Source organism: Rhinolophus sinicus, chromosome 17 (genome assembly GCF_057876585.1).
Source record: "Rhinolophus sinicus isolate RSI-liver-muscle chromosome 17, RSI-T2T, whole genome shotgun sequence".
NCBI lineage: Eukaryota > Metazoa > Chordata > Mammalia > Chiroptera > Rhinolophidae > Rhinolophus > Rhinolophus sinicus.
This window is the reverse complement of record NC_142517.1, coordinates 85,626,101-85,651,719: the sequence shown is the minus strand read 5'-3', so window position 1 is coordinate 85,651,719 and position 25,619 is coordinate 85,626,101. Positions and strand designations below refer to the sequence as shown.

The window sequence follows — 25,619 nt, the reverse complement described above, 5'->3', positions numbered from 1 at the left end:
TACAGAAATCGTTTGTTAGAATGACAAAATCTCTACCTAATTGCCCACATCAACAAAACTAAGAAAATCTCTACTCAATATATTAGAGAAAAACATAAGGTAGGGACTGCTATTTTAACATATCTAAAGAACTTTCCTTATTTCTTCAGCATTATCCACTCATATCTCTTGGTTGAATTGGCCACATTTGAATTACAAAAGAATGTGTTGTATATTTTTCACAATCATTGAGATAGGATGCATTTTTGATAGTTTAGAAAAATTAAATTCAACTTACGAAATATGTTAGAGCATGACTTACATGTGTCCAACAACTGTCTATTAAAAAGTGCTAGTTTAAATTTACAATAATTCTCATAATGGAAGAAGAAATATAATTATACACTTGTTTAATAACTGTCTGAGTAATTCTGGTAAACTCTTGCAGAAAGGGAGAAAAAGAAACACCCCTAACTCATGAGGCTAGTGATATTTTGATACCAACTCATACAAGAATATTATCAGAAAGGAAAATAATGGGTCAGTGTAACAATATTTCTATTCTTCCTTATTCCATTCAGAGCTGATTCATATAATAAGTGCAGTGACACTGCATACAGTCATCTCAGTGTGCTCAGTTGGTTTTATAAGGACAGCTTAATTTTTTTTCCTTTTCAAGCTTTCTACCTTTTATTTATTTTCTTGTCTAATTGCAAAAATTAATACGTTAGGTATAATAATGAATTGAAGTGATACCAGGCTTCTTGTTTCTACTTTAAAAGATGTGTTTTTTGTTTGTTGTTTCACGATTGAATATGACATTTGTAGGTTTGTTTGTTCTTGTTTTTATGGCGTTTGCATACATTTACGAGGCATACATATTTTCTGTTTGATATACTAAGAAAAAATTTTAAGTTAAAAAGTTTTTAAGAAGATACTACATCATTCCCAAGTTTAGTTTATTCTAAAAATACAAAGTTGGCTTAACCCTTATATTCAAGAAACTCAATAGATAGGAAAAAAAAAGTCAATCTCAATAAATGTGGAAAATGAACAATATTTTAATTAAAAATTTTTTTCTTAGTATATCATACATTGCAAATCTGTTTGCCTGGTAAATGTACGTAAACACCACAAAAACAAAAACAAACAAACCTACAAACGTCATATTGAATCGTGAAACAATAAAACCATTTTTATAAAAGTAGAAACAAGAAGCCTGCTATCATCACTTCAATTCATTATTATAACTCATGTATTAATTTTCGCAATTAGACAAGAAATAAATAAAAGGTAGAAAGCTTGAAAAGAAAAAAAAAAACTAAGCTGTCCTTGTAAAATCAACCAAGCACATTGAGATGACTGTATGCAGTGTCAATGCACTTACTATATGAGTCAGCTCTGAATGGAATAAGGAAGATTGTCCCAGTCTTCAAAGGTATTAAAATTGTATTTCAAATTAGCAAAATTAATTTAAAAATCTTAAAGTCTGCTGAGTGAAAAGCATTTGGCGTGTTAAGATTGATAGAGTATGGGTGGTTAAGGGAGACTTGGAGAAAGTGTTTCTTAGCCTTGTTTTCAAGGGAGAGATTATCCTTAGCCAGCCTGAAATGATAGATGTGATGTGATCAATTGTCACTGGCACTCTGCTAGGTGCTGGATTTACAACTACAGACAAAATAGAGTTGGCACCTGCCCTCATTAACTCATAGACCAATGGATATAATAAAGGTCATTCTTAACATGAATAATGTCTTGATTAAAATGGAATTTGGGAAAGATAGTCCTGTATTTTTATATAATTTAAAGGAGCACCTGCAGAAAGATACTCTAATTCAGTGCATTACAATACTTCTATCAGTCAGTTAGGTACAGTACGTGAAAATTTATAACCAAAACATTATCTTTCTAATCAGAGATGATTCAAGTCTTCTTTCCTGGAAATAGTGAGGCATATTCTGTCAGGTTTTTTTTTTTCAATTTTCTTTCTTCTGCTTATGCTTTTTTGCTTCCACTCTGATTTTGATTACAAGATATTAATAACAAGTGTGGGCAGCTAATGCCAAATATTTTGATTTTATAAATCATACTCATTTATTACAGTGTGTTTAAGACTTTTGAAAATAAGACATGGAGTATGTAAGACACAATTACTATAAATAGGAGTTAATAGCATTTCTTTGGAAATGAATTAAATTTCCACAATGTGTAATATTTCAGCCATTGATGAATAATTTTATGTTTGCATGAAAATATGTCACTCTAAAGTAACACTTAATTGATAACTGCAATAAAATTTCCTATGTGTGACTATATATTTATCACATTATCCTGCTCTTCTTTTTATAGAAAAATGTGATTAAGAAAGTTGTGGTGAAATACTGCTGAATCTGCAATTCTTAGACATTTTGAGTCACATTTCTTCTGTCATCAAACAGTAGTTCAGTGATTAGTAACATCTTTGAGCCTGGGATAGTTGGGGAAATGAGCTGATCGTAACAGACTGATATGCTTCCCGTAACCCTTAAATTATGAGAAATCATGATTTTTATCTTTACAAATTAATTTAAGAATCAAAGCAAAATTCCACTGCAAATTTTGTTTTGCTCATTTTTGATAGCTTCTTTTCACCTGGTCATTTAGCAATAATTTCATTGTTTTTATTATATAAACTCAGATATATTTTAGGATCTCTGAATGTGGTAAATGATCTAGGTTCTTGATGATAATGCCACTTCTAAATCAACATACACACGAAGAAACATGCAAACTTGAATAGAAATACATTGTATCGTGCAGATGAGCTGGTATTTTATAGATGATTTCCAATTACAATTAATACATGTTAGAACTAGTTCTCACGACTATTGCAATTTCTTTTCCTTTAACCCTGTTCATCATAATCAAAATCACAAGGGAAACTAAAAGAAGATATTGCTTTCCAAGGTAGAATATCTGTGATTCTGTTTATTCCTTGTCTGTACATTTGGGTTTGCTGAATCTTTGAACTTAATGTAAAGCACATTTTCAGACTTGCCCATTTTAACTGATGTGTTTATAAATACCTAAATTATAGAGCTGCATGCAGCCTGATCTGATTTCTGAATGGTCATGGGGCTTTGGCTTAATTGACTGGATTGATTTTTTCAGCTACTTTTATTTTCCTTGCCAAGCATTGTACTACACATGCTAACAAGAAATGAAATGGTCATAAGGCTGGGAGCCAAAAGGAAAGAGTGATAAGCAAAGGTCTGGGTAGTACTGTATACATGGTAACTGGCCACTGTAACTGAGAGTTGGCTGTTTGAGGTGAAGTATCTGTGACTGCATTCAAGGTAGGCATCAAATTTTGTTAGATGTTATTCTTCCTAGAATTATATTAAAGAAGGGACATAGAAACTAATAACGATTCATGGAGAACATGGATATCCATTCATTCATTCATTCATTCATCCATTCATTTCATTACAGGTCAGGTCTATGGGACTAGTCTTTAGGCATTCGATTTACCAGTTCAAGAGAGATGTCGAATGTTCTATTTCTTCCTTAATATTGTCAAATCAAAGCTTAATTAAAATTTTGAAAAAGTAAGTTCTGGAAGATTAAGGTTTTGGCTAAAATGACTTTTCAGATAGTACCAGATTACCTAGATATACAAAGAGTGCCAAAAAAAAAAAAAATGTATACACATTTTAAGAAAGGAAAAAAGAACTGTATTAAAATGGTAATGCTCAATATATACCAATAACAAAAGATGAATACAAGTCACGTGTATACATTTTTTGGCACCCTCGGTATATGATGTGTTACCCAAAATATGTAACTAAATCAGGTTCTTAATGGAAAATAGATTGATGTATCAATAGATTGTTACATATATGAAAAGTATCTGAGAAATTTTATGAATTTAAATAATTTTTATCACCTTTTAATAAATAAAACATACAGCTTGGGATATATTGTAGTACTAAATGTAGTAAGTATAACCTTCACAATAGTAAGCCATAATTCACAACCAGTATGAATTAAGAATTTTCACTTGTGAAAAGAAAGAAAATCAACCAAAGAAAGCTATTTTCTATCATCAAATGGCAAACTAACCTTCATAATATAGAAGGAACATATGAGGAAAAATTATAAGTATGTTCTACAATTAGGTGTATATGGATGTTTGTTAAAATTCTAGAATTTGCTTGAGGTCTTTCATCAATACTCAGTCAAGACTTAACTTAGGTTTTCTAGATGTGGAAGGGTTCTTTTCCTTCTTTTTGTAACATGATGGATTTAAAATTAAGACAATATTATAGCAACAAAAGAAGAGAATAACCGTGTGATGATTAATATATGTAGCCCTTGAAATCAGAGACAACCATGTTGGGGGAACCTGCTGAAGTACTAGCTAATTGTTTGTACTTGGCAAATTTCCTTAATCCACAACACTTTCATTTGAGGAAACAGTAACGAGCGAATAATACATATTACTAAACAAAGGATGATGTGTAGCTGAAGTGATGTAATATATGTCAAGTACTACTACAATGTTACATTATTCTAAGTATGGAAAAAAATTACTAGTGTTTCCTACATATCAAAAATATCAATTTTTCACAAATATTTTTCTGTTAAGAATGTTTTTTGCATTACTTATTTTCCTAGTTGTTATCATACCATATGTAGAATTATTATTTTGAACATGTGCACCTTGTATTAATACTATAATGACTCTAAAGTACTTCGGTCTTCAGTCATTTTAATTCAGAAAAATCTATAGAATTGATACCCAGCAATTGCCTAAATTATTGCCTGTAGTTGAACATTTATTCTATTGGTAGATCTATGTATATTAAGTATATTTAGCACTTTTGTATTTAATGCTTTTCATATTTTAAATGTTTTCCTCAGTATAAATTTTCAAAATAACAGAAAAGCGTATTCAGTTTGCAAATTTTGGCTTTATAACTTACTCAGTTGTGTGACATTGAGTAAGTTAATTACCCTCAGTATATCTCAGTGTACTTGTGTGTAACATGGAAATAATAATTAATAAGTTAGTATATGTAAAATAAGCCTACTAGCATTTTGTACATAATAAGAGCTATATAAGTACATTTAAATGCTTGTTTAAAGGATTATTGATATATAAGGCCACATATTTCTAAATGGTTATTACAAGTTACTGCCAACAGCAATTTTAATTTTATTTTCCTTTTAAACATAGACAGTGTGGATTTTGTAATTTAATGTGTTAATTGTTAATATAGATTTTAATGTGTTAATTGTTAATACAGATTTTAAAAGGTTATAATTATTCCTCTTTACTGATTGTACAATTCACATGTAAAATCAATTAAGGTAGAGACTTTCATTTACTTGCTTCTGACTAACCAGAACAAGAGAACACCCAGCATATAGTAAGGTAAATACATGTAGAAACTATATGACTGGAATTTCTTGCTTTATCTTGGGCTTGAAGGCAGAAATACTTGATTTTGTTGATTGGTTATGATGCAAATAAAGGGAAGAAAATGTCATATTTTGTGTTCAAGGAAAGCCATGCTAAATAAGCCAATTTATATATCATAGGTTATGGGCTCTTGTTCTGAAAAACCAAGCTTTAATTTTTTAAAAAAGAGTCATTTTCTACTGAAATCTAGTTTTTTTGTTTTTTGTTGTTTTTTAAGTGGAACTTTGCAAAATTAGGAAGACAGGGAAAGCTTTTATGTTTTTTAAATTCATCAGGTGTATCAAAGTGCATTATATATGTTCATTGCATGATATTTGTTGAAAACTATTGATGATTATATATTTAATTTATCATTTACAATGTATGTAGGTAAACCAGTTATGATTGTCACAGAATACATGGAGAATGGTTCCTTGGACAGTTTCTTACGTGTAAGTAGAAGATTTTATATACATTCATGCATTGCTTATTGCACATGCATACATAAATATGCAATGAATTACTGAAAATGTTGGGTCAACCTCTGACATTTTGCCAAGCAATTAGATAATCAATTTTTAAAGTAAAACTGAAATTTTCTGAGACTAAGTTGTAAGAGAAAGACTACAAATTTGTGTCTTTAGCTTAATGCATCCAAACATTAATGGTTTATATTTTTTAAAACAAATTTGTTCAATCTTCCTCAGACTTTTTGTATTGCCAAGATTCACATAGGTTAAACTAAAAATAAAAAATAATCCTCAAGTAAGATATAAATAACACCAATGTAAGAAATATTCCCTTTTCTTTATTTAACGTAACCTTGGACTCCTGTGAGACAGAAGACCATTTATCACTCACATAGTGCTATCCACTCAGAAAATAAGCATGCCAAAGTATTCTCAATTCAGAATATCATTTTGAAACAAATATGATGTTCAAAAACATACAAAAATTTTATAGAGTATTAAACACTACCAATCACCAACCACTGCAAGGAATAAAAAATACATAGATCTGTCCTCAACGTGCTTTCAGCACTATAGAGTATAAAGAGAAATAGATAGATGATAGGTAGATAGGTAGGTAGGTGGATAGATAGATAGATGATACATAAGATAGTACTATCATTATGGAGGAAAATTTTCTATGAATGAGAAATTGTATTTTTAATTTTAATATTCATGAGCCCAATATAAATTTTATTAGCAATTATTTTTCATAACCATATTTCAGAAACATTTTCCAAATTAGGTAATTAAAATCATAATAATAAATATTCTTTTAAAATATTATTGTTTGTGTAGCTATAACTAGATATGGCATTTTATATTTACATATGTATATATGTACATACATACTATGTATGTATCTATCCATCTCTCTATCTATCTCTCTAGCTATCTCTCTATCTCTCTATCTATCTATCTATCTATCATCTATCTATCTATCTATCTATCTATCTATCTATCTATCTATCTATCTACCGACCTACCATATGTTTCTATTTTAATCCAAGTAGATTGAAAGATTTTCTAAGTCTAAGACTCTAATAGTACTTTCTATTTTATGACCTATAACTCGGGTTTGTATAAAAAAAATATATTCAGTAAATATTTTTCATTAATTTTGAACAAATTATTTATGATAATTAAAAATTTAACATCCATCTTATTTGAAGCAATTGATGAAATATGTAGGAAACCAAAAGGAAATCAACCAAATGAAAAAAAAAAAAAACACACATAAAATAGTCACAGGATCCATTTCATCTTGTTTTTCTTGAACTTAAAATTTCTGAACAGCAGTTAGTATGTCACATAAACACTAGGGAAGTTCTAGTTTTGAACCTGAAGTCAAAGACTATCAGGGTACTTTTTGTTACAAAGTATTTAGTAATGCAGCACCTATCCTATTTTGTTTTAGCCTTGTCTCCGTTTATTTACTTATCTTGTTGGACTGTGGTGCTTAGAACTACAATGTATATAGCCAGACTTGTTACAATTCAGTGTGAGAGATTTTTAACCAGCTATATCTTTAAGAAATAGCCACGTGTCTTAACTATACATTTTAAATACTTCTCAGAAACATGATGCCCAGTTTACAGTCATCCAGCTAGTGGGGATGCTTCGGGGGATAGCCTCTGGCATGAAATACCTCTCAGAGATGGGCTATGTTCACCGAGACCTCGCTGCCAGGAATATCTTGATCAACAGCAACTTGGTGTGTAAGGTTTCTGACTTCGGACTTTCCCGTGTTCTTGAAGATGACCCAGAAGCTGCTTACACAACCAGGGTGAGTAACTAGTTTTTTGTGCTTTTTTGTGTGTGTGTTTGTTTGTTTTTTTAGTTTTCCTTTTAGCTTTGTTTTCCACTTTGAATTATGTAGATGTGTAAATAGATAGAAATCATGCCCCACAATGCTTTGTCATTTATATCTTCCCCAAAGGAATCTTATTCTTTAACATTAAAATAGTGTTACTTATCTGGGAAACTGTTTTCTTCTTGTTTAATTCTAAAAGTTTATTCCTGATTAAAGAAAACACAGCTCAATATCTAGCTTCATTGTTCATGAGGCTAGTAATCATTTTAATTCTGAAATTCCAAACATTGATTTATTGCTTCCCTACAAAAGGTAGTAAGGTTCTCACATGCCTGAAGTTTTGGTATTTTTTATATTTACCATCTTTCTATCATGGATGAGCCACCTTTAAGCGGATTGGATACATTTTCAGTACCCACATCCAACTGTGTATAGTTTTGAAGCATTTTTGAATTGATGTTTATGTAGATAACACATTCAAATTATAAAAAGTTCAAAACAAAGCCCTAAAAAGGAGAAAAGTCACCCTGAATTGTGCCACCCACAAAGAACATTTGTAAATTTGTGAGTCAGTTCTTCCAGATTGTTCCTGCATACATAAACACACACACACACACACACACACACACACACACACACACACAAACACGAGTAGATACATAATTAGAATAGGATTATTCATAATACCATTGTGTATCCTATTATTTTCCTTGGCAATATTCTTCTTGAATATAGTTCACTGTCAATAAATAATCTTTATATTTTCATGTGTAGTAGTTTGATGTTTTCTAATCTCTGGTTGTACCATTTTCTTAACAAACAACTACTAATTAGTGGGCAAATTATTATTATGTCTAGTTTTTCAATATTTTATACAAATGTGTAAATGATCCATGTGCATTCATAATTTTATGAGTCTGATGATTTACTTAGGATATATTCCTAAGGTGGATTTTCTGTATCAAAGAGTCTGTGCTATTTTAGAAGCACACTTAACCATATTCCTGATACAAGTAAATATTATCATTATTTTTAGTATTTATTTATTTATTTGTTGTGAACCATTGTATCTAATTGCTTTAATCTGCATCCTTTTAATTCAAAATACATTTGATTTCTTCATATATTTATTGGCAGGTTTCTTTATAATATTATTTCTTTAGAGAAGTTTTCTTTCATGGAAGAATATTTAAAAAAATAAAGATACAATAATCATTACTAACAATACTACCCAAAGATAACCAATTTTAACATTTTAATTTTTTATGATTTCAATATTTTTACACATTTGCATATGTAAATAATTACCAATTGTGCATATAGTTACAAAAATGGTATCATGTTATACATGATATATCATTATATACTGATACATAAAACGATTTTCTCTTACCAATAAATCTTGTATTTTTATATATAAATGTCATGCTGTTTTATATTCTGCCTTTTTAAACTTAACATAAAATGTAGAAATTTCCAGATAAATATTCTTTTTATAATATAATTAAATAGTGTATAGTAGTCCATTTTTTCATGTATGTAGTTTATTTATGCAATTCACTATTAATTGGCAGAATTCCAATCTTGATATTAGTAACAATACTGATATATAGTTCATGTCTGTTCATGATTATCTCTTCAAGATAAATTTCTAGAATTTAAATTACTGAGTCACAATGTGTTCAACTATGTGAGGATTTGATGCATGAATCACCCAATTGTTTCAATTGTTTTCCATGTAGTTTGTTACCAATTTTCATTCCTGGTAGAACGATATAATAAGGAGCCTATTCCTCCATACTTGCCCCAGCTAAAGAATGGTCAGTTTTTTTAAAAGTTCAACTTCTGCTATTTTCTTCTTGTTTAATTCTAAAAGTTTGTTCCTGATTAAAGAAAACACAACTCATTCTTTTCTAAAATCACCAATCTGGACAACTCCATTAACAACCACTGAGATTGTCACATGGCATCAAAATCACACTCTGAAAAATAGCCCAATATGCCAGACTGAGTTTCATCTACAAATAAAGCTATAGTAATTGAGCCACAGAAATACAGAAACACAATGTTCCTGAGATATTCCTAGATGTGCTGATTTAGGGGTTGGAATTCTACTGATGTCTCATGCATTACACCCTTGTTTGCATTTCTTATTTTCAATTAGACTCTGTAGTGAATTTGTTTTGTTTAGGAATCTAGGTACTTTTTAAAAATGTGTTCTGTGTAAAAATGTCCCCCACCCTGCTTAGGAATACAGTTTACTAGGTTAAGAGCAAGAGAAATAAAAGATAATTTTATATCTAGCAGCTAGTTAATTTATAACAGTGACTATGACTACACAGCTCTGAAAACTTGATGGAATTGCAAAACATGGGTAAATATCTAGTGCTTTTTAGTGCTTCTTCATAGGTCTCCAGAAAAATTAGCCAATGCAGTAAAGCATCATTTTTATGACTAAATTATTATCTCAGAAGACAACAGATGCAACAAATGATAATATATTTATTCTCTCCATCATTTTTTATTTTATTTTACTCACTGCTACTCTGTATTCTAAAAATATCCTTCAGAACCTTCAGCTACTGTTTGAGTTTTTAACATACTTCATGAAAAGTATCATTCTTTCAGGCATTGTCATACTTGTTACAATAATCACCTGATCCAAGAAATATTTTCAGTTTTAATAAACAGTATTTGACTGATTAAAAGGCCTTTGTTTGAAATATTCAATTTCTGGTGATTCAGTCAGGTTCTAATCTCTATGCACATCCCATTTTTAAACGAGAGCACCCTTGTTCTCAATTCTAGTCTTGATTTCTAGCATACTCAAAGAAATGATTTGTCTTGTAGAAACCTGTAAGATCCATCCAAATTTAGACCATCTGCTCCCTGGAGAATGTTGGGTTAACAGTTTATCAGGATTTAAACTGATTGTTATTTTGTCAGGACCAAGGGGTCCAGAAGTAGAAAACACCAGTTGTTGTGTCAAAATTCCTCTTTAGCATTTGTGAAGTAAAGAGCAACAGGCTATTTGCATTTATGTTTCATTCTTAGAAGATTCTTAAAAACCACCCAGACCAAATGGGCTCATTCACCATCAATGAATAGCTGTTTAGAGTTCTTCAGTGTTCACCCTTGTATTTTCTTGGAACTCCTCAAAATATCCGCGGGGGTCCTGGATTCTTTCTGAGCTGTAGTTTGCATCTGCACTTCTAGGATAATTTAGAAATCTTTGACTTAGTCTTCCATAGTAAGTGTTGTTTGGTACAATAATTTTATATTTTACTCTAAAATGTGAGGTATGGTTATAAAGCAGTAGGACTGCTATTTTGTTTTTTAAACCAAACTGAAACAATGAAATGAGTGTCAGCACACTACAGTGTCTTTAGGGAACTTTTACTTACTGCAGGGACACTGCTATTGCACAAAATGTTTTGGAAATTCCCTTTTTGAAATTATCTTTAAAACTAGATTGTGAATAATACCATGACTCAGAATTGTTTAAGTGTATAGTGATTTGTGAAGCAGACTTGACAGATATAAAATCTCTGCTCTCAAGAAGCCAATAATAAATAAGAGAAGTAGTAATTGTTGTATAGTGAGTCTGTTTGTTTTTTCTGTTTGTTTGTTTATTTGTTTGTTTTTAAATCAAAACCAGTATTACCCAGCTTGGACATCCATCTTATTTATTTGATTTAGCATTGTATGATTATGGTTATTTTAGAAAAACAAGTTCACCATAAAAGTGTGCCAAGGCGTTCTTTTTGGATAAACACATTCTGGTTAATCTGTTTTACCAATCATGCTACTTAGGTCACACTTAACACATTTCACCTAGTGTCACTTCGATTTAGAAGTTAACCTTTGGTGCCTCAATGTGTTAAACCTTTCCCAACTGCTCCTCTGAAAGGTATTGCCTTTGTGTGTGGCATCGCCATTATGTGGGCTCCAACTCCTGGCAACTCTATGAATGACTGACGTCCACAATGTCCTGTCCTCACCGCCCTGCTCAGTTCCCATAGACTCCTGCCTGTGGTTTCTTCCATGGAGTCAGTCCATCTCATATTTGGTCTTCCTCTTTTCCTGTTGCCTTCTATCTTCCCAGCATTACTGTCCTTTCCAAAGAAGCCTGACTTCTCCTGATGTGGCCGAAGCAGGACAGTTTCAGCTTTATCATTGTTGCCTCCAGTGATATTTGTGTCTTAATTTGCTTTAGCCAGAGGGTAATTGCACTAAAGACTCATGAGAGGTGTTTGAGTCAGTGCCACTGAAATGTGAGGTGACTGCTGCTCTCATTTTAAAAATATCTCTGTGGTTGATAGGCAGGGTAGAAGAGTAGAATAGAATTCTGTGTTTAAAAGTTCTTAAACTGGATGGAACATATAAGGAATTGAGAAAATGCTTAGCCTTAAAACTGAAAACAGTTTCAGACATTTTCCTGTGCTGCCGTTGGTACTGCCTTCAGTGTGTCACACGTTTTCCTTCTTTATATGTCCTCAATCAGATGCCTGAAAAGAAAGGGTCGGCTAAGATAATAATATACACTTCTTTGTGTGTTTTTTTCCTTTTTCATAAAAATATTGGATAGGAAATCAGAATTAGTTTCAATACTCACTTCTCGTTATTTCTCCTCATTTCTCACTACTGAGTTATGCAGAAATTCTAAACACTGACACTTTCCATTATACGATATTATTATGCATCCTGTAACCTTTGTATAAATTCCACTGTATATTTATGAGATGTTGAGAGTGAGAAAAGTTATAATGTTTTATTTAGTATCATGAAAATAGTAGTTTAATCTTGTGGACCTCCTGAAATGCTCTAGGAGGCACCCAGAAATGCTTGAATGACACCTTGAGAACCACTGTTACAGATATTTTATCTTTAAAAATCACCTTAAAAACTAACTAAATATTTCAGTAGTTATTAAATGATATAGGATCTGACTTAGGATATAGCATTATGTAATATACCATTTTGAAAAAAAGATTTGAAGCATAACTGCAGCTGCATACTAAAGGTTGCAAATCATCTTGAAAGGCCCAGGATTTTATTTGGAATGGATATGAATGGAACATTTAGCTCTGCAAATTTTAACCATTAAAGAATTTCTGTTGTTGAGAAAAACAAACAAACAAATAAAAAATGAATTCTCTCTCTTTGGTTTCCCTTCATGTAAATTTCAAAGTATAATTATGGCATTTCCTACTTTCTGCACTGAACTACTAATTTATTTCATTCTAACAGAACCATGGTATTACTGGAGAGAACTCTTTGCTGTTGAATAATCAATCTTTCCCCTTATGAAATTTCATTTTAAACAGGTTAGCATTTTTTAATACATGCATGAATGCATCTGTGCATATGAACATTCTTATATTCGTATGTTGAAATAGATGGAATAAAAGATCCTAACACGACAGTGCTCAATTTGCTGTTTTACACAGGATTAAAGAAAGTTAGAGAAAATTTAGACCTTTATCTAATTTATATGCTGTGTCATACAAAGGCAATGAATTCTCAAGCCCCCAAATTCATTTTAGGAGTATAATTACCACATGAACTGATTTCGGAAATTTGAGAAAACCAAATGATTTGTTCTTGATTATGATCTTCATTATTAGATATTTTTTTCTTTTTATTTCTGTTCTGAAGATGCATACGTAGCAATTGTAGTTTTATATTGGATGAGAATGTTCTGTCTGTTGTTACATTACCGTATGGCTAATTAACACCTATTTAATTTCTAGAAGACAAAACCAAGTGAAAAGTTATCACAAGCATTGCGTGTTAAGTCATAAGGGAAAGAAACCTTATTTTACATAATAATTTATTAGATTTTCTATCTCTTTGACTCTACCAAGTTGGTACTAGAAATATTCTAGGACAGCTTTGTTTTATCTAATTTCATTTTCAGGATTAAGAAAGAAAGTGGCTAATGCAAGTGCTAAGTGGTTAAACTTGCATGTACAGGATAGCTCCATTCTAAGAATAGAAACAATAGAAAATGTGAGCCTTTGTTCTGCAGGATCTCAAGGACTAAAAATTATGCATACCAAAAACTGGTGAGATACAAAAAGACAATTATATTTTTTGATAAGTGATATATGTTATGTGTCATTCACACATGAATGAAAAAAAAACAATAAGTAAGTTACCTAATTTAGTGGCCCACATATCGTAATGCATTTTAAGCTTTGAGCCAAAATAAATCATGTCAATCATGAATTTATTCCCTACTCTCTTGGAATCAATATGAATATGCTTTATTTCGCAGAGTAAAGCCCTATATTAAAAAAAAAAAGAGAAATCCTTAGAAGATTTAGGAATCTCAGTTATCAATGTTGCATCAAAATCTAATGAGTCCTAGTACTTTTCATTTCAGAGAAATGGGTAGCAGGAATATTTTAACGTGTAAAAATAATCTATCCAGATTTATATGGAGAAAAATCACAACTATAATTTTGGAATAGAACACAGAAGTGAGGAGGTTGTATGTAAATGTATTATACACAGTCTCTGGGAGGAACTTTTCTCTCTAAAATATGTCATTCATTCACTCAACATATATTTGAGTGCCTACAATATACTAGACGCTGTTTTAAGACTTGAGGATCCAGAGATAAATAAAACAAAGCCCTGACCTCATAAGCTTACATTCTAGTGTGGTAATGCAGATAATAATCAAGTAAAGGTATAGCAAGGCAGAGAAGTAAGATGAGGAATGTGGGCAGGTATGCAGATGTTACTTGCCTAGGATGATGAGAGAGTTTCTCTGATAAAAATGACATTAGAGCAGAGAATTGGTGAGAGTGAAGGAGCAAATAATGTAAATATCAAGATTAATTAACCAAATTCATTTTGCTTTAGTTTTCAATTTAATAAAATAATTGAAATCATTGTTCTGGTTCCAAAAGGCTCACTTTGCAAGACAACTTAAGTAGTTATATTAATGATCTAACTCAGACAAAACATCAGGCTAATAGTGACTGGTCCAGTCCATAGTTGGTGAGCCCTGGAAGCTTAGCAAAAATCACTTTCTGAAATTATTCCTAGTTCACTTGTGAATATTTCACATTTTCAAATATGTGATGACAATTGCCTGAAGCTTTCCACATGTACCCTGAAGCAATTGACCAGCCCCAGAACCCTTTGGCACTGGGAGTTACATCCAATCCAATCTTAGCACTTGGTGTCTGGAATGGCTAATAATTTGACTCATTGCTTTCCTATCACCCTTTTTAAACCACACTTCTATGTCATAGTTCAAACCCACTCCCATCATTCGTTAGCCATAGCTATTGGTTAACAAATGAATTGCCTCATATTTCCACCAGTTATTTACTAGACATAAGTATACAAGGAATCAGAGGCATAGATATTTATGAGATTCTCAACTTACATCATCTTTCCTTAGCTTTAAGTCATCAATATTGAAGAAATCAAGCTTACTCAAGTTATAAACTTCGGTTAATTACTAGAATAAATGTAATATTTCTATTTCATTATTATTATTATTACAAATATGTAGCACTTTTCCTATGTTAAAGAGATCATTCTGACTTATTAGCTTAAATTATTGCTTCTTTGAAAAATTGTGTTCAGAGTGCTAAAATTTCAGACTTTCAAATGAATTTCCATAAACTATAAAAAAATAAATAAAGGATTGACTATATATACAACAAAAAAGTTTAACTTGCAAAACTTCATTGAGCTTTGAAAATATGCGTAACTATACTTATATTAAAATATATGTTTAGCCTTATCTCTAAATTTTTGCATTGGTTTTGTTGAAGATAGATATTATATAAAGATGACCTAATTTTATATTGTGTTATATTATATAAGCTTCAATATAACAGAAATGTTCTTTATTTGTGTTTCAGTTCCTAGATAGACATAAATTTACTTAGAAGCCAATGTGAAGATTTTCCTGTATTTCAATAAATTCTTACGCTATTTACATAATGTTGAAAAATCCCAAAAGTTCAAGAGATGGGCTTTTGCTTCCTAAGAGATCACTCATCTCTGATCTCTGGTGGCAATCAAACATCTGCTGAAATGATTCTCTCAATGGCTTTTGGATTTGAACTATTGAAGATTAGAATGGATGCTTCCCCTGGGAGTTTCCTTGGATCGCCCTGTACCTTACTGTCCACTGTTTGCTACAGTCAGTGAAGTTTACTCACTGACACTACATAGATACTGATCCTTGAGTCAAATGATTTATCTCTAAAATTCCATTTCTAACCTGAGAAGCCACTATTTGCCTCCAGGTTAAACACTCAATTACTTAGGGTTTACTAAGGTAAACTCTCTAAAGTCCTTTGTCACTCTAAGTATCACAGAGCTCACAGGCAGGCAATGTGAACTGTGGATCAGCAAAGCTTTTCCTAAATCAGCAGGGAGAGATTTCTATGTATAATTAGAGAAAAAAACAAAAATGGGGCAGATATGAGATATTGGGCCTGAATGTCCGCAGATTTCAGCAATTACACCCCTTTTTCTTAGAAACCAAGACTTGAAGCCCCCTAACTCATAGTAAATGAGCTGACTTCAGAGACGTGCCTGAAAAAAAAAACAGGCTTTTAGCCAAACATCTCATTTGAACTGTCTGAATTCATTAAGCTTAGAGAACTGAATTGCAGGATCTTTTGAGAACAGATTTACTGTGTGATTCCTGCTCTAATTGCTGTTTCTGGCCAAAGTGAACAAGATTTTGGACTGCTGTAATCGTGGATTAGAGTTTAGCAATTTCATAATGCCTCTGTCCAGAGAATCTGTAGGATCATTATTTGCACCATTTTATTCTTCACCTTTAATTTTTCTGTAAGAATTCGACAGAAGGAAATCCAGATAAGATAACCAATAGATATGCAGTTGAGTCCAAAGTTAGGAGAATCTTTAAGAGCCCAAAATAATTGACATTGAATGAGAAACAAAAACAAACAAAAACTCATAGACACAGACAATAGTTTAGTGGTTACCAGAGGGTAAGGGGGGTGGGGAGTGGGAGATGAAGGTAAGGGGGATCAAATATATGGTGATGGAAGAACTGACTCTGGGTGGTGAACACACAATGGGATTTATAGATGATGTAATATAGAATTGTACACCTGAAATCTATGTAATTTTACTAACAATTGTCACCCCAATAAATTTAAAAAAAAATGAAAAGAAAACGTCATCAGCATCCTTAATATTCATGTAGGTTTAAGATAGAAATTTGAAAGTTGTAAGAGCTAAGATTCATAAGTCAGCACATCTGTTTGAAATAGATAAGACTTAACATAAAGTCAGGCTTTATGTTTCCCATAACCCTCAGTTTGTGAATGACAAGATATATGTAAACTTGGCTAAAATTAAATAGTACAGTCAGAGCTGAGCCCAGAAACTCAGACTCCTGATTACCACTAAAGTTTAAAATCCAAATGGAACAAGTGACCACAAATCTCCCTGCATCCCTAATTATCGAGCTATAAATAGATTAGACATCAGCACTAGGGAGAACTGCTTCTAGGTTTGGCATCGCAAATAAGGGAAGCAAAAATTAACTTCTGATGATGTTAAGTCTGGATTGGTGATCCCTTTGCAGATAAGGTTTTAGACACACTCCTTATGCTGTGATTCTGGGCTTGCTCTAGGCAATTGGAGACTTTTCTGAAATACATAAATATCTGGGAGCTTATAGGCAGATATATAAATGCTTCAGTTTGAAACTTTATTAAATATTTTTAAAAAACACATTCGTAAATTATTTTTATAATAACTATTAGTGCTTTGTAATATTCAGAATGCCTAGTAGCATTTTACCAACCAAAATATAAATTGCCAACTGATTTCTAGTTGTAGTTCATTGTTAACAGTTGCATTAGGATAGTTTTATTGTGGCAAGAAAAAAATATGCCAAATGATGATGCCATTTTTTCTCATCAAATCCAAATTATTGGATATCCCATCAAAGAATCTAGTTGGTAGTTATTTGAAAAAACATCTAAGATATAAAAAAATGACCAACCCCCATATATAATCTAGAAAAGCAATTTCTGAACCTGAAAAAGAAATAAAGAAAAAACATGTCAAGTAATATGAGCTTGGATTTGTTGGGGTGGGAGAAAGGGGAATTTTGTGGTCCAATCAGGAGCACATTATGAATAAATTCTGTAGTTATCAGTGAGTCAGATCTTGTAAATTCGGTTTATTTTATTCTGATAGTCTCAGATCTATACCTGCTTAGCTTGAAGAAAGAGAACCTTATCGTGAAGTGTAACTAAATTAAAATGTATGGTCTCCAGCTTCTTCTTTCAGCATACGTCATAACCAAACTGAGTCCTCAAGGACTTTTATCCTGTGTCTCACTATGCCAGAGACATGTTTCTGTAGCCATAGATAGTGTTTCCTCTTGGAGTAAACACTCATTTCTTAGTAAAATATTTGGCTATTGATGCTTTCATCTGATAAAGAAATCGATGCTTAATTTATAATGCTAATTTAAGTTTCTTAGTAAGAGGCAGTTATCCTCTTTTCAGAAGATGGATGGAAGGAAAAAAGAAAGGAAAAATAAAATAAAACATTAAAAACTAAAGGGGAAAAAAAAAATCTCAAAGGGATGCTGTTATATTTACCAAAACCAAGATATCAGAAGATTAGGTCTGGTGAACTTGGCCCTTCCTTTTCTAGATTAGTACTGGAATAAAAATATCCATTAAAAGAGTGTGAGAGGTGACAAAAAAAAAAAAAAAAAAAAAAAAAAGTACTACTACTACTAATAATTCTACTTAGTCTACATAAAATCTCAGATAAATCCTAGACTCCATTTGCATTATTTTACCTTGTTGATCAAGGTGTGTCACACACAATCTAAAACAGTAGTTCTCAAGTAGGGATGGTTTTGCTCCCCAGAGGATATTTGGTAGACATATTTTGCTGTCACTGTTGGGAGGATGATAATGTAATTTAGTGGGTGCTTCTAAATATCTTACAATGCACAGGACAACAAAGAATTAACATGCACTAAAATGTCAATAGTGCTACTACGGAGAGTTTGTTCTAAAGTTACCCAACATTTGTAAAGAATGTATTAAGAATGAGGGTGGGGACCAAATATGACTTGCAGGTACTTTATAATTTCTCTTATTCATACTGGACTGCACATTGTATGGGACAATGTAGAATGCATTGCCACTTGTGAAAAAAAAAAAAGTAACAGACTAGCCATCTGCCATCAGGTCTCCTAGAATATTGTATTTTGAGATATCACAAACATAATGCAAAAAATAGTATACCTTTTAAACCTATTAAATTTTATTTTCGTTTGCTTTTGATCTAACATTTGAAATTAATAGTTCTTTTCCCCCAATGCTCTAAATGTTAAACATGGTTACTTTATTTTTGATGTTTTCATTCTATTTTATTAAGGTGATATTAGAGTAAACTCATAAATACACATATCCAGCTACCATGCAAATATGTCATATATTTTCAGTCAGCATATGTCTTACTGCACAATTATATTTTACATTTCAAAATTTTACTTAACTTCATCTTACAATGGGATGGGGTAATGCTTATATGCATAGAAATACAATATGTATTAAATTATTGATATGTTAATATTTATTAATGTATCAACATTAATATTGATACAGTTGATAAAGGATGAATATTGTTTATGGAGTCAAATGAAAATCTGAATAATATTCTGAAAATTCTAAAATACTTAATCCATGTGCTATCCTGTGAGATATTTTCATAATTTTATAGATAATGTAAGGGGTTGATGTTTATTTTGAAAAGCTATCCTTATGCTATATGTTGCCTTATTCTTACTTAATATTCACATATATTCTTAAAAACTAGATTTTTTTCTAAAAATAAACTATATTTTTTAAAATGCTAAAAATTATCAAAGATATTAACAAAATCTGCTGCTCTAAGTCCATCAAATAATCAATCATATTCTCTCACAACAAAACTACTCCTTCCTCCAGGAAACAAGGTATTGTAAGCAGGAGAGCTAAAAAGTGAGACCCCTGTTTTAAACTGTGGGAATGTAGAGATGGAGGCGGAAAGGCAGTTACTCCTCTGGATATCCCAGTCTATTCAGGAGACTTAAGCAGCAGAAGGACCACAGAAGATGGAGTAACCAGCTTGGCCTACAAGATTCCCAAATGTCCCACCAATGAGTTCACATTTGACCAGGATGTTCAACTAAGAAGTTGGCTACTTACAAAAAGCAGGCAGGGAGAAACGCTCCCAAAAAAAGAAGTGGATGCATTTAGGAGAAAGGGAATGCAGTTTCGGTTAACGAGCATTTTTTCAGTGCCTACTTTGCACATTTGCCAAGATAATATCTAAAAAAGATAATTGCTCCCTGCAGTCAGTGAGCACAGGCTTATGCTAATTTTCTTCATCTTTATAATCTATTCAGCTTTCATAACCTTATGCTTTCAAATTATAGTTTGAGCACACTAATTTTATTTATGGCGGTGAATAGGACAAGAGCTACTCCTTGAATTCATTTTACTAGTGTTGAATGTAAAGAATTTGAAACTACAATGTTGAATTTAAAGAGTTTGTGATAACATACATATTCATCCTTCCTCAAATTCTGTAATGATTTTCCTAGGCTAGAATCTCTCCTGTAGTTTGATTTTAAATTACATGTGTACATCCATGGTTTATTTTTCTCTCATTTAAAGCCCAAGTGATTTGATGTTGCTTCTTTTTTGGCAATCAAAGGGGGAAAAATGTATAATATTCTTCTCAGTTTGATTTATATTTAGCAACAATTGCTAAATTTGAATAGGGCTTTGAAGTTTCAAACAATGAGATTTCCCTTATATCCTCATTTAATAAATTCCTTATACCAATAGTAAAGGTGTATTAACCAATAGAAGGGAATTAGAAAGGAAGAAAGGCAAAGCATTTATTGAATACTCTATTAAAAGATTAGACAATTTATGTTGCTTTATGTATATAATAAATCCATTGCCAATGACAAAAAAAAAAATCCCTAATTAATAATGAATAATGATCTTCAATCATCTTTATTCTCTTCCTGATTTTCTCAGTGATGGATGGCATCGTTTACCAGATGACTGACTAGGGGCAGGATTATAGTCTTGAATCTACGATTATCACATCATTCTCAGAGCAAACCAGAGTGTCTAAAACACGACCTGGAAGCAGATAAAAGTCTTCTGATAAGACAGCTCAATGTTCTAGCATTAAAATTCTAGGGTTTAAAGCTAATCATCTAGGAGTTTCACCAAGGGCATTAAGCAAAGGAAAACTACTAATTCATTCACATTTTCTTTCAAATAAACAACAGTTCAAATAAGTCCCTATTGTTCATTTAAAATGAATTGTATGGCTATCATATAGGAAAATATGAATTAAGAATTTTCTATTTGTAATTAACATAAATATATGAACTTTTTAGTATATGGACTCACTAAACAGTGACATAGGACAAAGCTCAGCCAGTAAGGAAAAGAACTAGTACACTAAAAGTTTGATCAATGGAAACGTCTGGTTAAGTTAAGGAAACGTTTAACTTTGCTGACTGGCTTAATTGTTAATTGAATGCCATGTATTTAGTCTTCATGTGTTTAGAATAACATGTTTGGAATAAAATGGAAAAAATCAAATCATCCCACTTCCTTAAGCTTTCCTATAAGCTACTTAAGCTTTGCTCTAGTCGGCAGCCAGAGGAAAGCTTAGATTAAAAACCCGAATGACAAACAAGTAAAGAGGCCACATAACCTGCATTTCTAAAGTTAGAAGTATTTAGTGAATTATGACTACTGTGCAATATAGCCAGAATAGTTTCCCAAAGTAGCACAATGAGCTAAGAGCCAAAACATTTTGTTAAGAATTCGTGCAATCAAAGTTAAAGATAGTGTTAAGAAATACTTGATCAGCTGTTGAGTTACATAAATTGTTATGTTGAAAAGTTTGAAATTATAATTCTAACAATAGTTGTGTGTGTATTCAGCAGGCACATATTAGCATGAGAGCAGAATTCAAAATATGTTTTCATTAAAACAATTCCTCATATATTTTTCCCAAACATGTTTCCTTTTTGTGTGGGTGTTAACAGTTTAATAAGATTTGCACTGTGAAAACAAATAGACAGCACTGGATTGGAAAATCATTTTGGAAATAATTTGCTTGAATCTGTAAACATGTGTTACATTGGCGAGCACACTACAAAGGTTACAGTCAAGTTATGGGGTTGTGGGGAGCACAGCTCCCACTGAAGTGATGGGCATGGTTATGGCGCAGAGATCCATCCAATAACATGTGTGTCTGTATCTAGAACAGCACGGGAAATGATTTTCCTTCCTAGCTTAAATACAGGCTTGGCCGTTCCTTCCTAAAATACATCATTTTTTTTTTAGTATTTCACTGTTTTAAGAAACTTCATTAAAATATTTTCAATGCTATCCTATCTGGAAAATAGTGCTGACACACTTAAGATGAAGCAATTTGGTATGTACCATTTTCATCCTGGTTGAAATAAAACAGGAAAGGTGGGCTTCTGGTTCCTGGTTGTCATCAATCTATTACTTTTACTAATGTCTGTATTTTAATTTCAACCAGAGATCTTGTTAGGTAACATATATCTGTACCTTATATTTTCTAAATAAATACAAAGTTTTCAACAAGGAAAGAGTTTTCTTTTTTCCTTCCTTCCTTCCTTCCTTCCTTCCTTCCTTCCTTCCTTCCTTTTTCCTTCCTTCCTTCCTTCCTTCCTTCCTTCCTTCCTTCCTTCCCTCCCTCCCTCCCTCCCTCCCTCCCTCCCTCCCTCCCTCCCTCCCTCCCTCCCTCCCTCCCTCCCTCCCTCTTTCTTTCTTTCTTTCTTTCTTTCTTTCTTTCTTTCTTTCTTTCTTTCTTTCTTTCTTTCTTTCTTTCTTTCTTTCTTTCTTTCTTTCTTTCTTTCTTTCTTTTGTGTTTTAGCACCATTTTTGTGCTTTTCGTAATTTTCTTCCATTACTTTCCCAAATAACAGATAAGGAAAATAAATGACGAAGTGTCTGCAGCAGAGATAAGACTTTTAGCTGAGATTTTAAAATATTATCTTTCTTTTGCACCACGAATACAGCTTTGTTTGACATCTGTTAATTCTCAGAATTCTTTAAGGGGAGAGAGTATGCCTAGTGATTCTATTTAGCACCCTGAATAGATTTTGTTAATTGCTGCATGTAAAATTCTGTTTTCATCAAAATTAAGAGGTATCATTTGAAATTTTGACTCCTTAAAATCCAAACTTGGTCTTGGTAGGTACAAATAAGTTACTTGGGGTGGGGTTAAATGTTATTATTATTTTTAAGATTGAATTTATTGGCAGAAAAAGAAGGAAATATTAGGCTTGAAAACGGAACATCTAAATTTAAATATGAAAAAAACTTAAAATTTTTTGTTGAAAGAAATACACAATGTGAAGAAGAGAGTGAATGAGTGAGTATGAATGAGTGATAGAGAAAAGGGGAAACTTGTAAAACCTTGTGCCCTCGCTTCCACATGACTGTGAAAGTCTTCTATTCCATATTTCTGGTTCTAAACCATCATTACTCTAGTGCATGTTGAGCAGTGTGGTGTGTCCCTCTAACTCCCAAGGCTCTCTTTTGTTTGGATCCCATCTCTCCAACTTGACATATTTTACTTCACCATTATAAGTTGTCAACTACCCTTAGGCTGGAGGCTTCTCTGTGCTCACTTCGCTACAGTTTCATGCATTCTTCAAAACCCAGCATAGGATCTTAACAAAGATCTCCTGGCAGTACTGTCTCTGAACACCTCACTTGGATGAAAACATCAAAGAGAAGTGTTTAGTTTCCTGAGGTAGTTCCAATCACTTACACCAGTCTCCTCTATAGGATGAAACTTACTTAGTATACCTGGGATTAATTCCCAATTTGACCTTTTCCCATCCTCTCTCATTATATTCCTCCACGTACTCTGTGGTATTTTTACACCAGGAACTGTTCTTCCAGAACATATTTTTTCCTCCTCTGTGCTTCAATTTATGCCATTTCCCTCAGAATGTGGGACTAATATGCTAATGTTTCTTGAGACTTTACTATGTGCCAGGGACTATGCTAAAGATTTTATTGAAATTTGTCATTTAGCTCCACAACAAGACTATGAATCAGTACTACTACTTTCCCAAATAAGAGATGAAGAAATTCAGGCATAGTGCGGTTTAATAAATTACCTCCTAAGTTACCGATCCACTTCTCTAAAGCAATAAATGTCTCCCTTGAGCCTTACTTCAGAACAAATAAAGTGCTAGGGGTGCAATGTCAATGGAACACATTTTGATGAACATGGCTTAAGATTTCGGTGATGTACACTCTTTAGAACATCCATTCTTTTTTTCTTGTTGTATCAAAAATTGATGCACAATTTATAGGTGATCTCCTCAGTCTCTCCAGTGAGAGTCTTGGCTCCATGCTCTGCATCACAATTGTTACACTGCCTTTCTACTTAAAGTAAGGCCCGTGACCAGCGTGATCAATACAGCCTGGAGCTTTTAGAAAGGCAGACCCTGGCTACACTCTGGAACTACTAAATTAGTTGCCATTTTAATGAGAGCGAGCCATGGATAATTCACAGACATTGCGATGTTTGAGAAGCAAAACACTAGATATTTATTTCTGCATTTAGTTATTCACAACAGTTAAGTATTCCTATATGCCTGATATTTTCCAAACAGAAGGCCCAGTATGTTATTTATATTTGTCTTACCTAGAGTGACTAGAGTAATACTTCCCATATGGTTGCTACTCAGCACATCTTTACTAAATGTATTTATTAAACTGAGAGCAATTTCCATGGGAGTTATATCTTTATATGTCCTATAAGTCATAGAAGCCATATTCTCCTCTAGACTCTAAATTCTGGGGATGTAGTTATTAGATTTTTTCTAGTGAGTGCAGGATACAGAGTCTAATGTATCACCTTCACCGAAGGTATTTCAGTGAATAATGATGGAGTGTGGCACTGAGTAAATTAAGATGATTGACTATTGTATTGAAGAGAATATTTTAGAAATATAATTTTAATTTTAATTTAGTTAACAAATAGCTATAAGAACTGATGTGTCAAGGAGTGGCATAACTTGTTTACACATATTAACTTATGTTTACAAATATTATCACATTATGAACTGAGATTATATGATAGAGCATATGTTAAATCAGTAAAGGTTGATTTGAGATTACTCATTCAATTCTAGCATATGGTATAGCTCACCTACTTCAACTAGTTTTGTTGCAGATGACCAACTACTGTGCCACAGTTGATATAAAAATGTCAGTGTTTAAGCAATTTTTTTTTCCTTTAATCATTATAAAATTCTTCCAAATTAATTGGAAATAAATATCACAGTAAATAATATGCCTGCTTGATATTAAAATAGAAGAGTATCAAGGTATAGCAACAGAAACCCACTTTCCATTTCAGAAGAGAAATACCCTGATAAATTCAGTTTCAGATTACGTGTTTTATGCATTGATCATGTATGTACATGTAATTTTATATTTAAAGGGAGGAAAGATCCCCATCCGGTGGACATCACCAGAAGCCATAGCTTACCGCAAATTCACGTCAGCCAGCGACGTATGGAGTTATGGGATTGTTCTCTGGGAGGTGATGTCCTATGGAGAGAGACCATACTGGGAAATGTCCAATCAGGACGTAAGTATTTGTAGCCTATGAGTTATGGTTTCAGATTAAGAGATCAAGCTGTGCAAGGAAGTGGAGCATAATGAAACCAGGTGGCTCCCAGTTTGTGACATTGAAATAGAATACTTAAAAAATTAAATTGTTTCCAAATCTTGTGAGAATATTAATTGAGCTGATC

At 32.3% G+C, this 25,619-nt stretch overlaps 1 protein-coding gene across 2 annotated transcripts in view; it reads left to right on the top strand.

Moving 5' to 3' along the window:
* The window catches only part of EPHA3 (EPH receptor A3), a 356,820-nt gene that overhangs the window by 307,299 nt on the left and 23,902 nt on the right, over positions 1-25,619 (top strand). For both annotated transcript variants that reach the window (XM_074333229.2, XM_019745445.3), the window contains exons 12-14: positions 5,813-5,874; positions 7,508-7,717; positions 25,304-25,453. In XM_074333229.2, the coding sequence (XP_074189330.1) occupies positions 5,813-5,874; positions 7,508-7,717; positions 25,304-25,453 (422 nt within the window). The remainder of the gene's footprint in view (positions 1-5,812; positions 5,875-7,507; positions 7,718-25,303; positions 25,454-25,619) is intronic.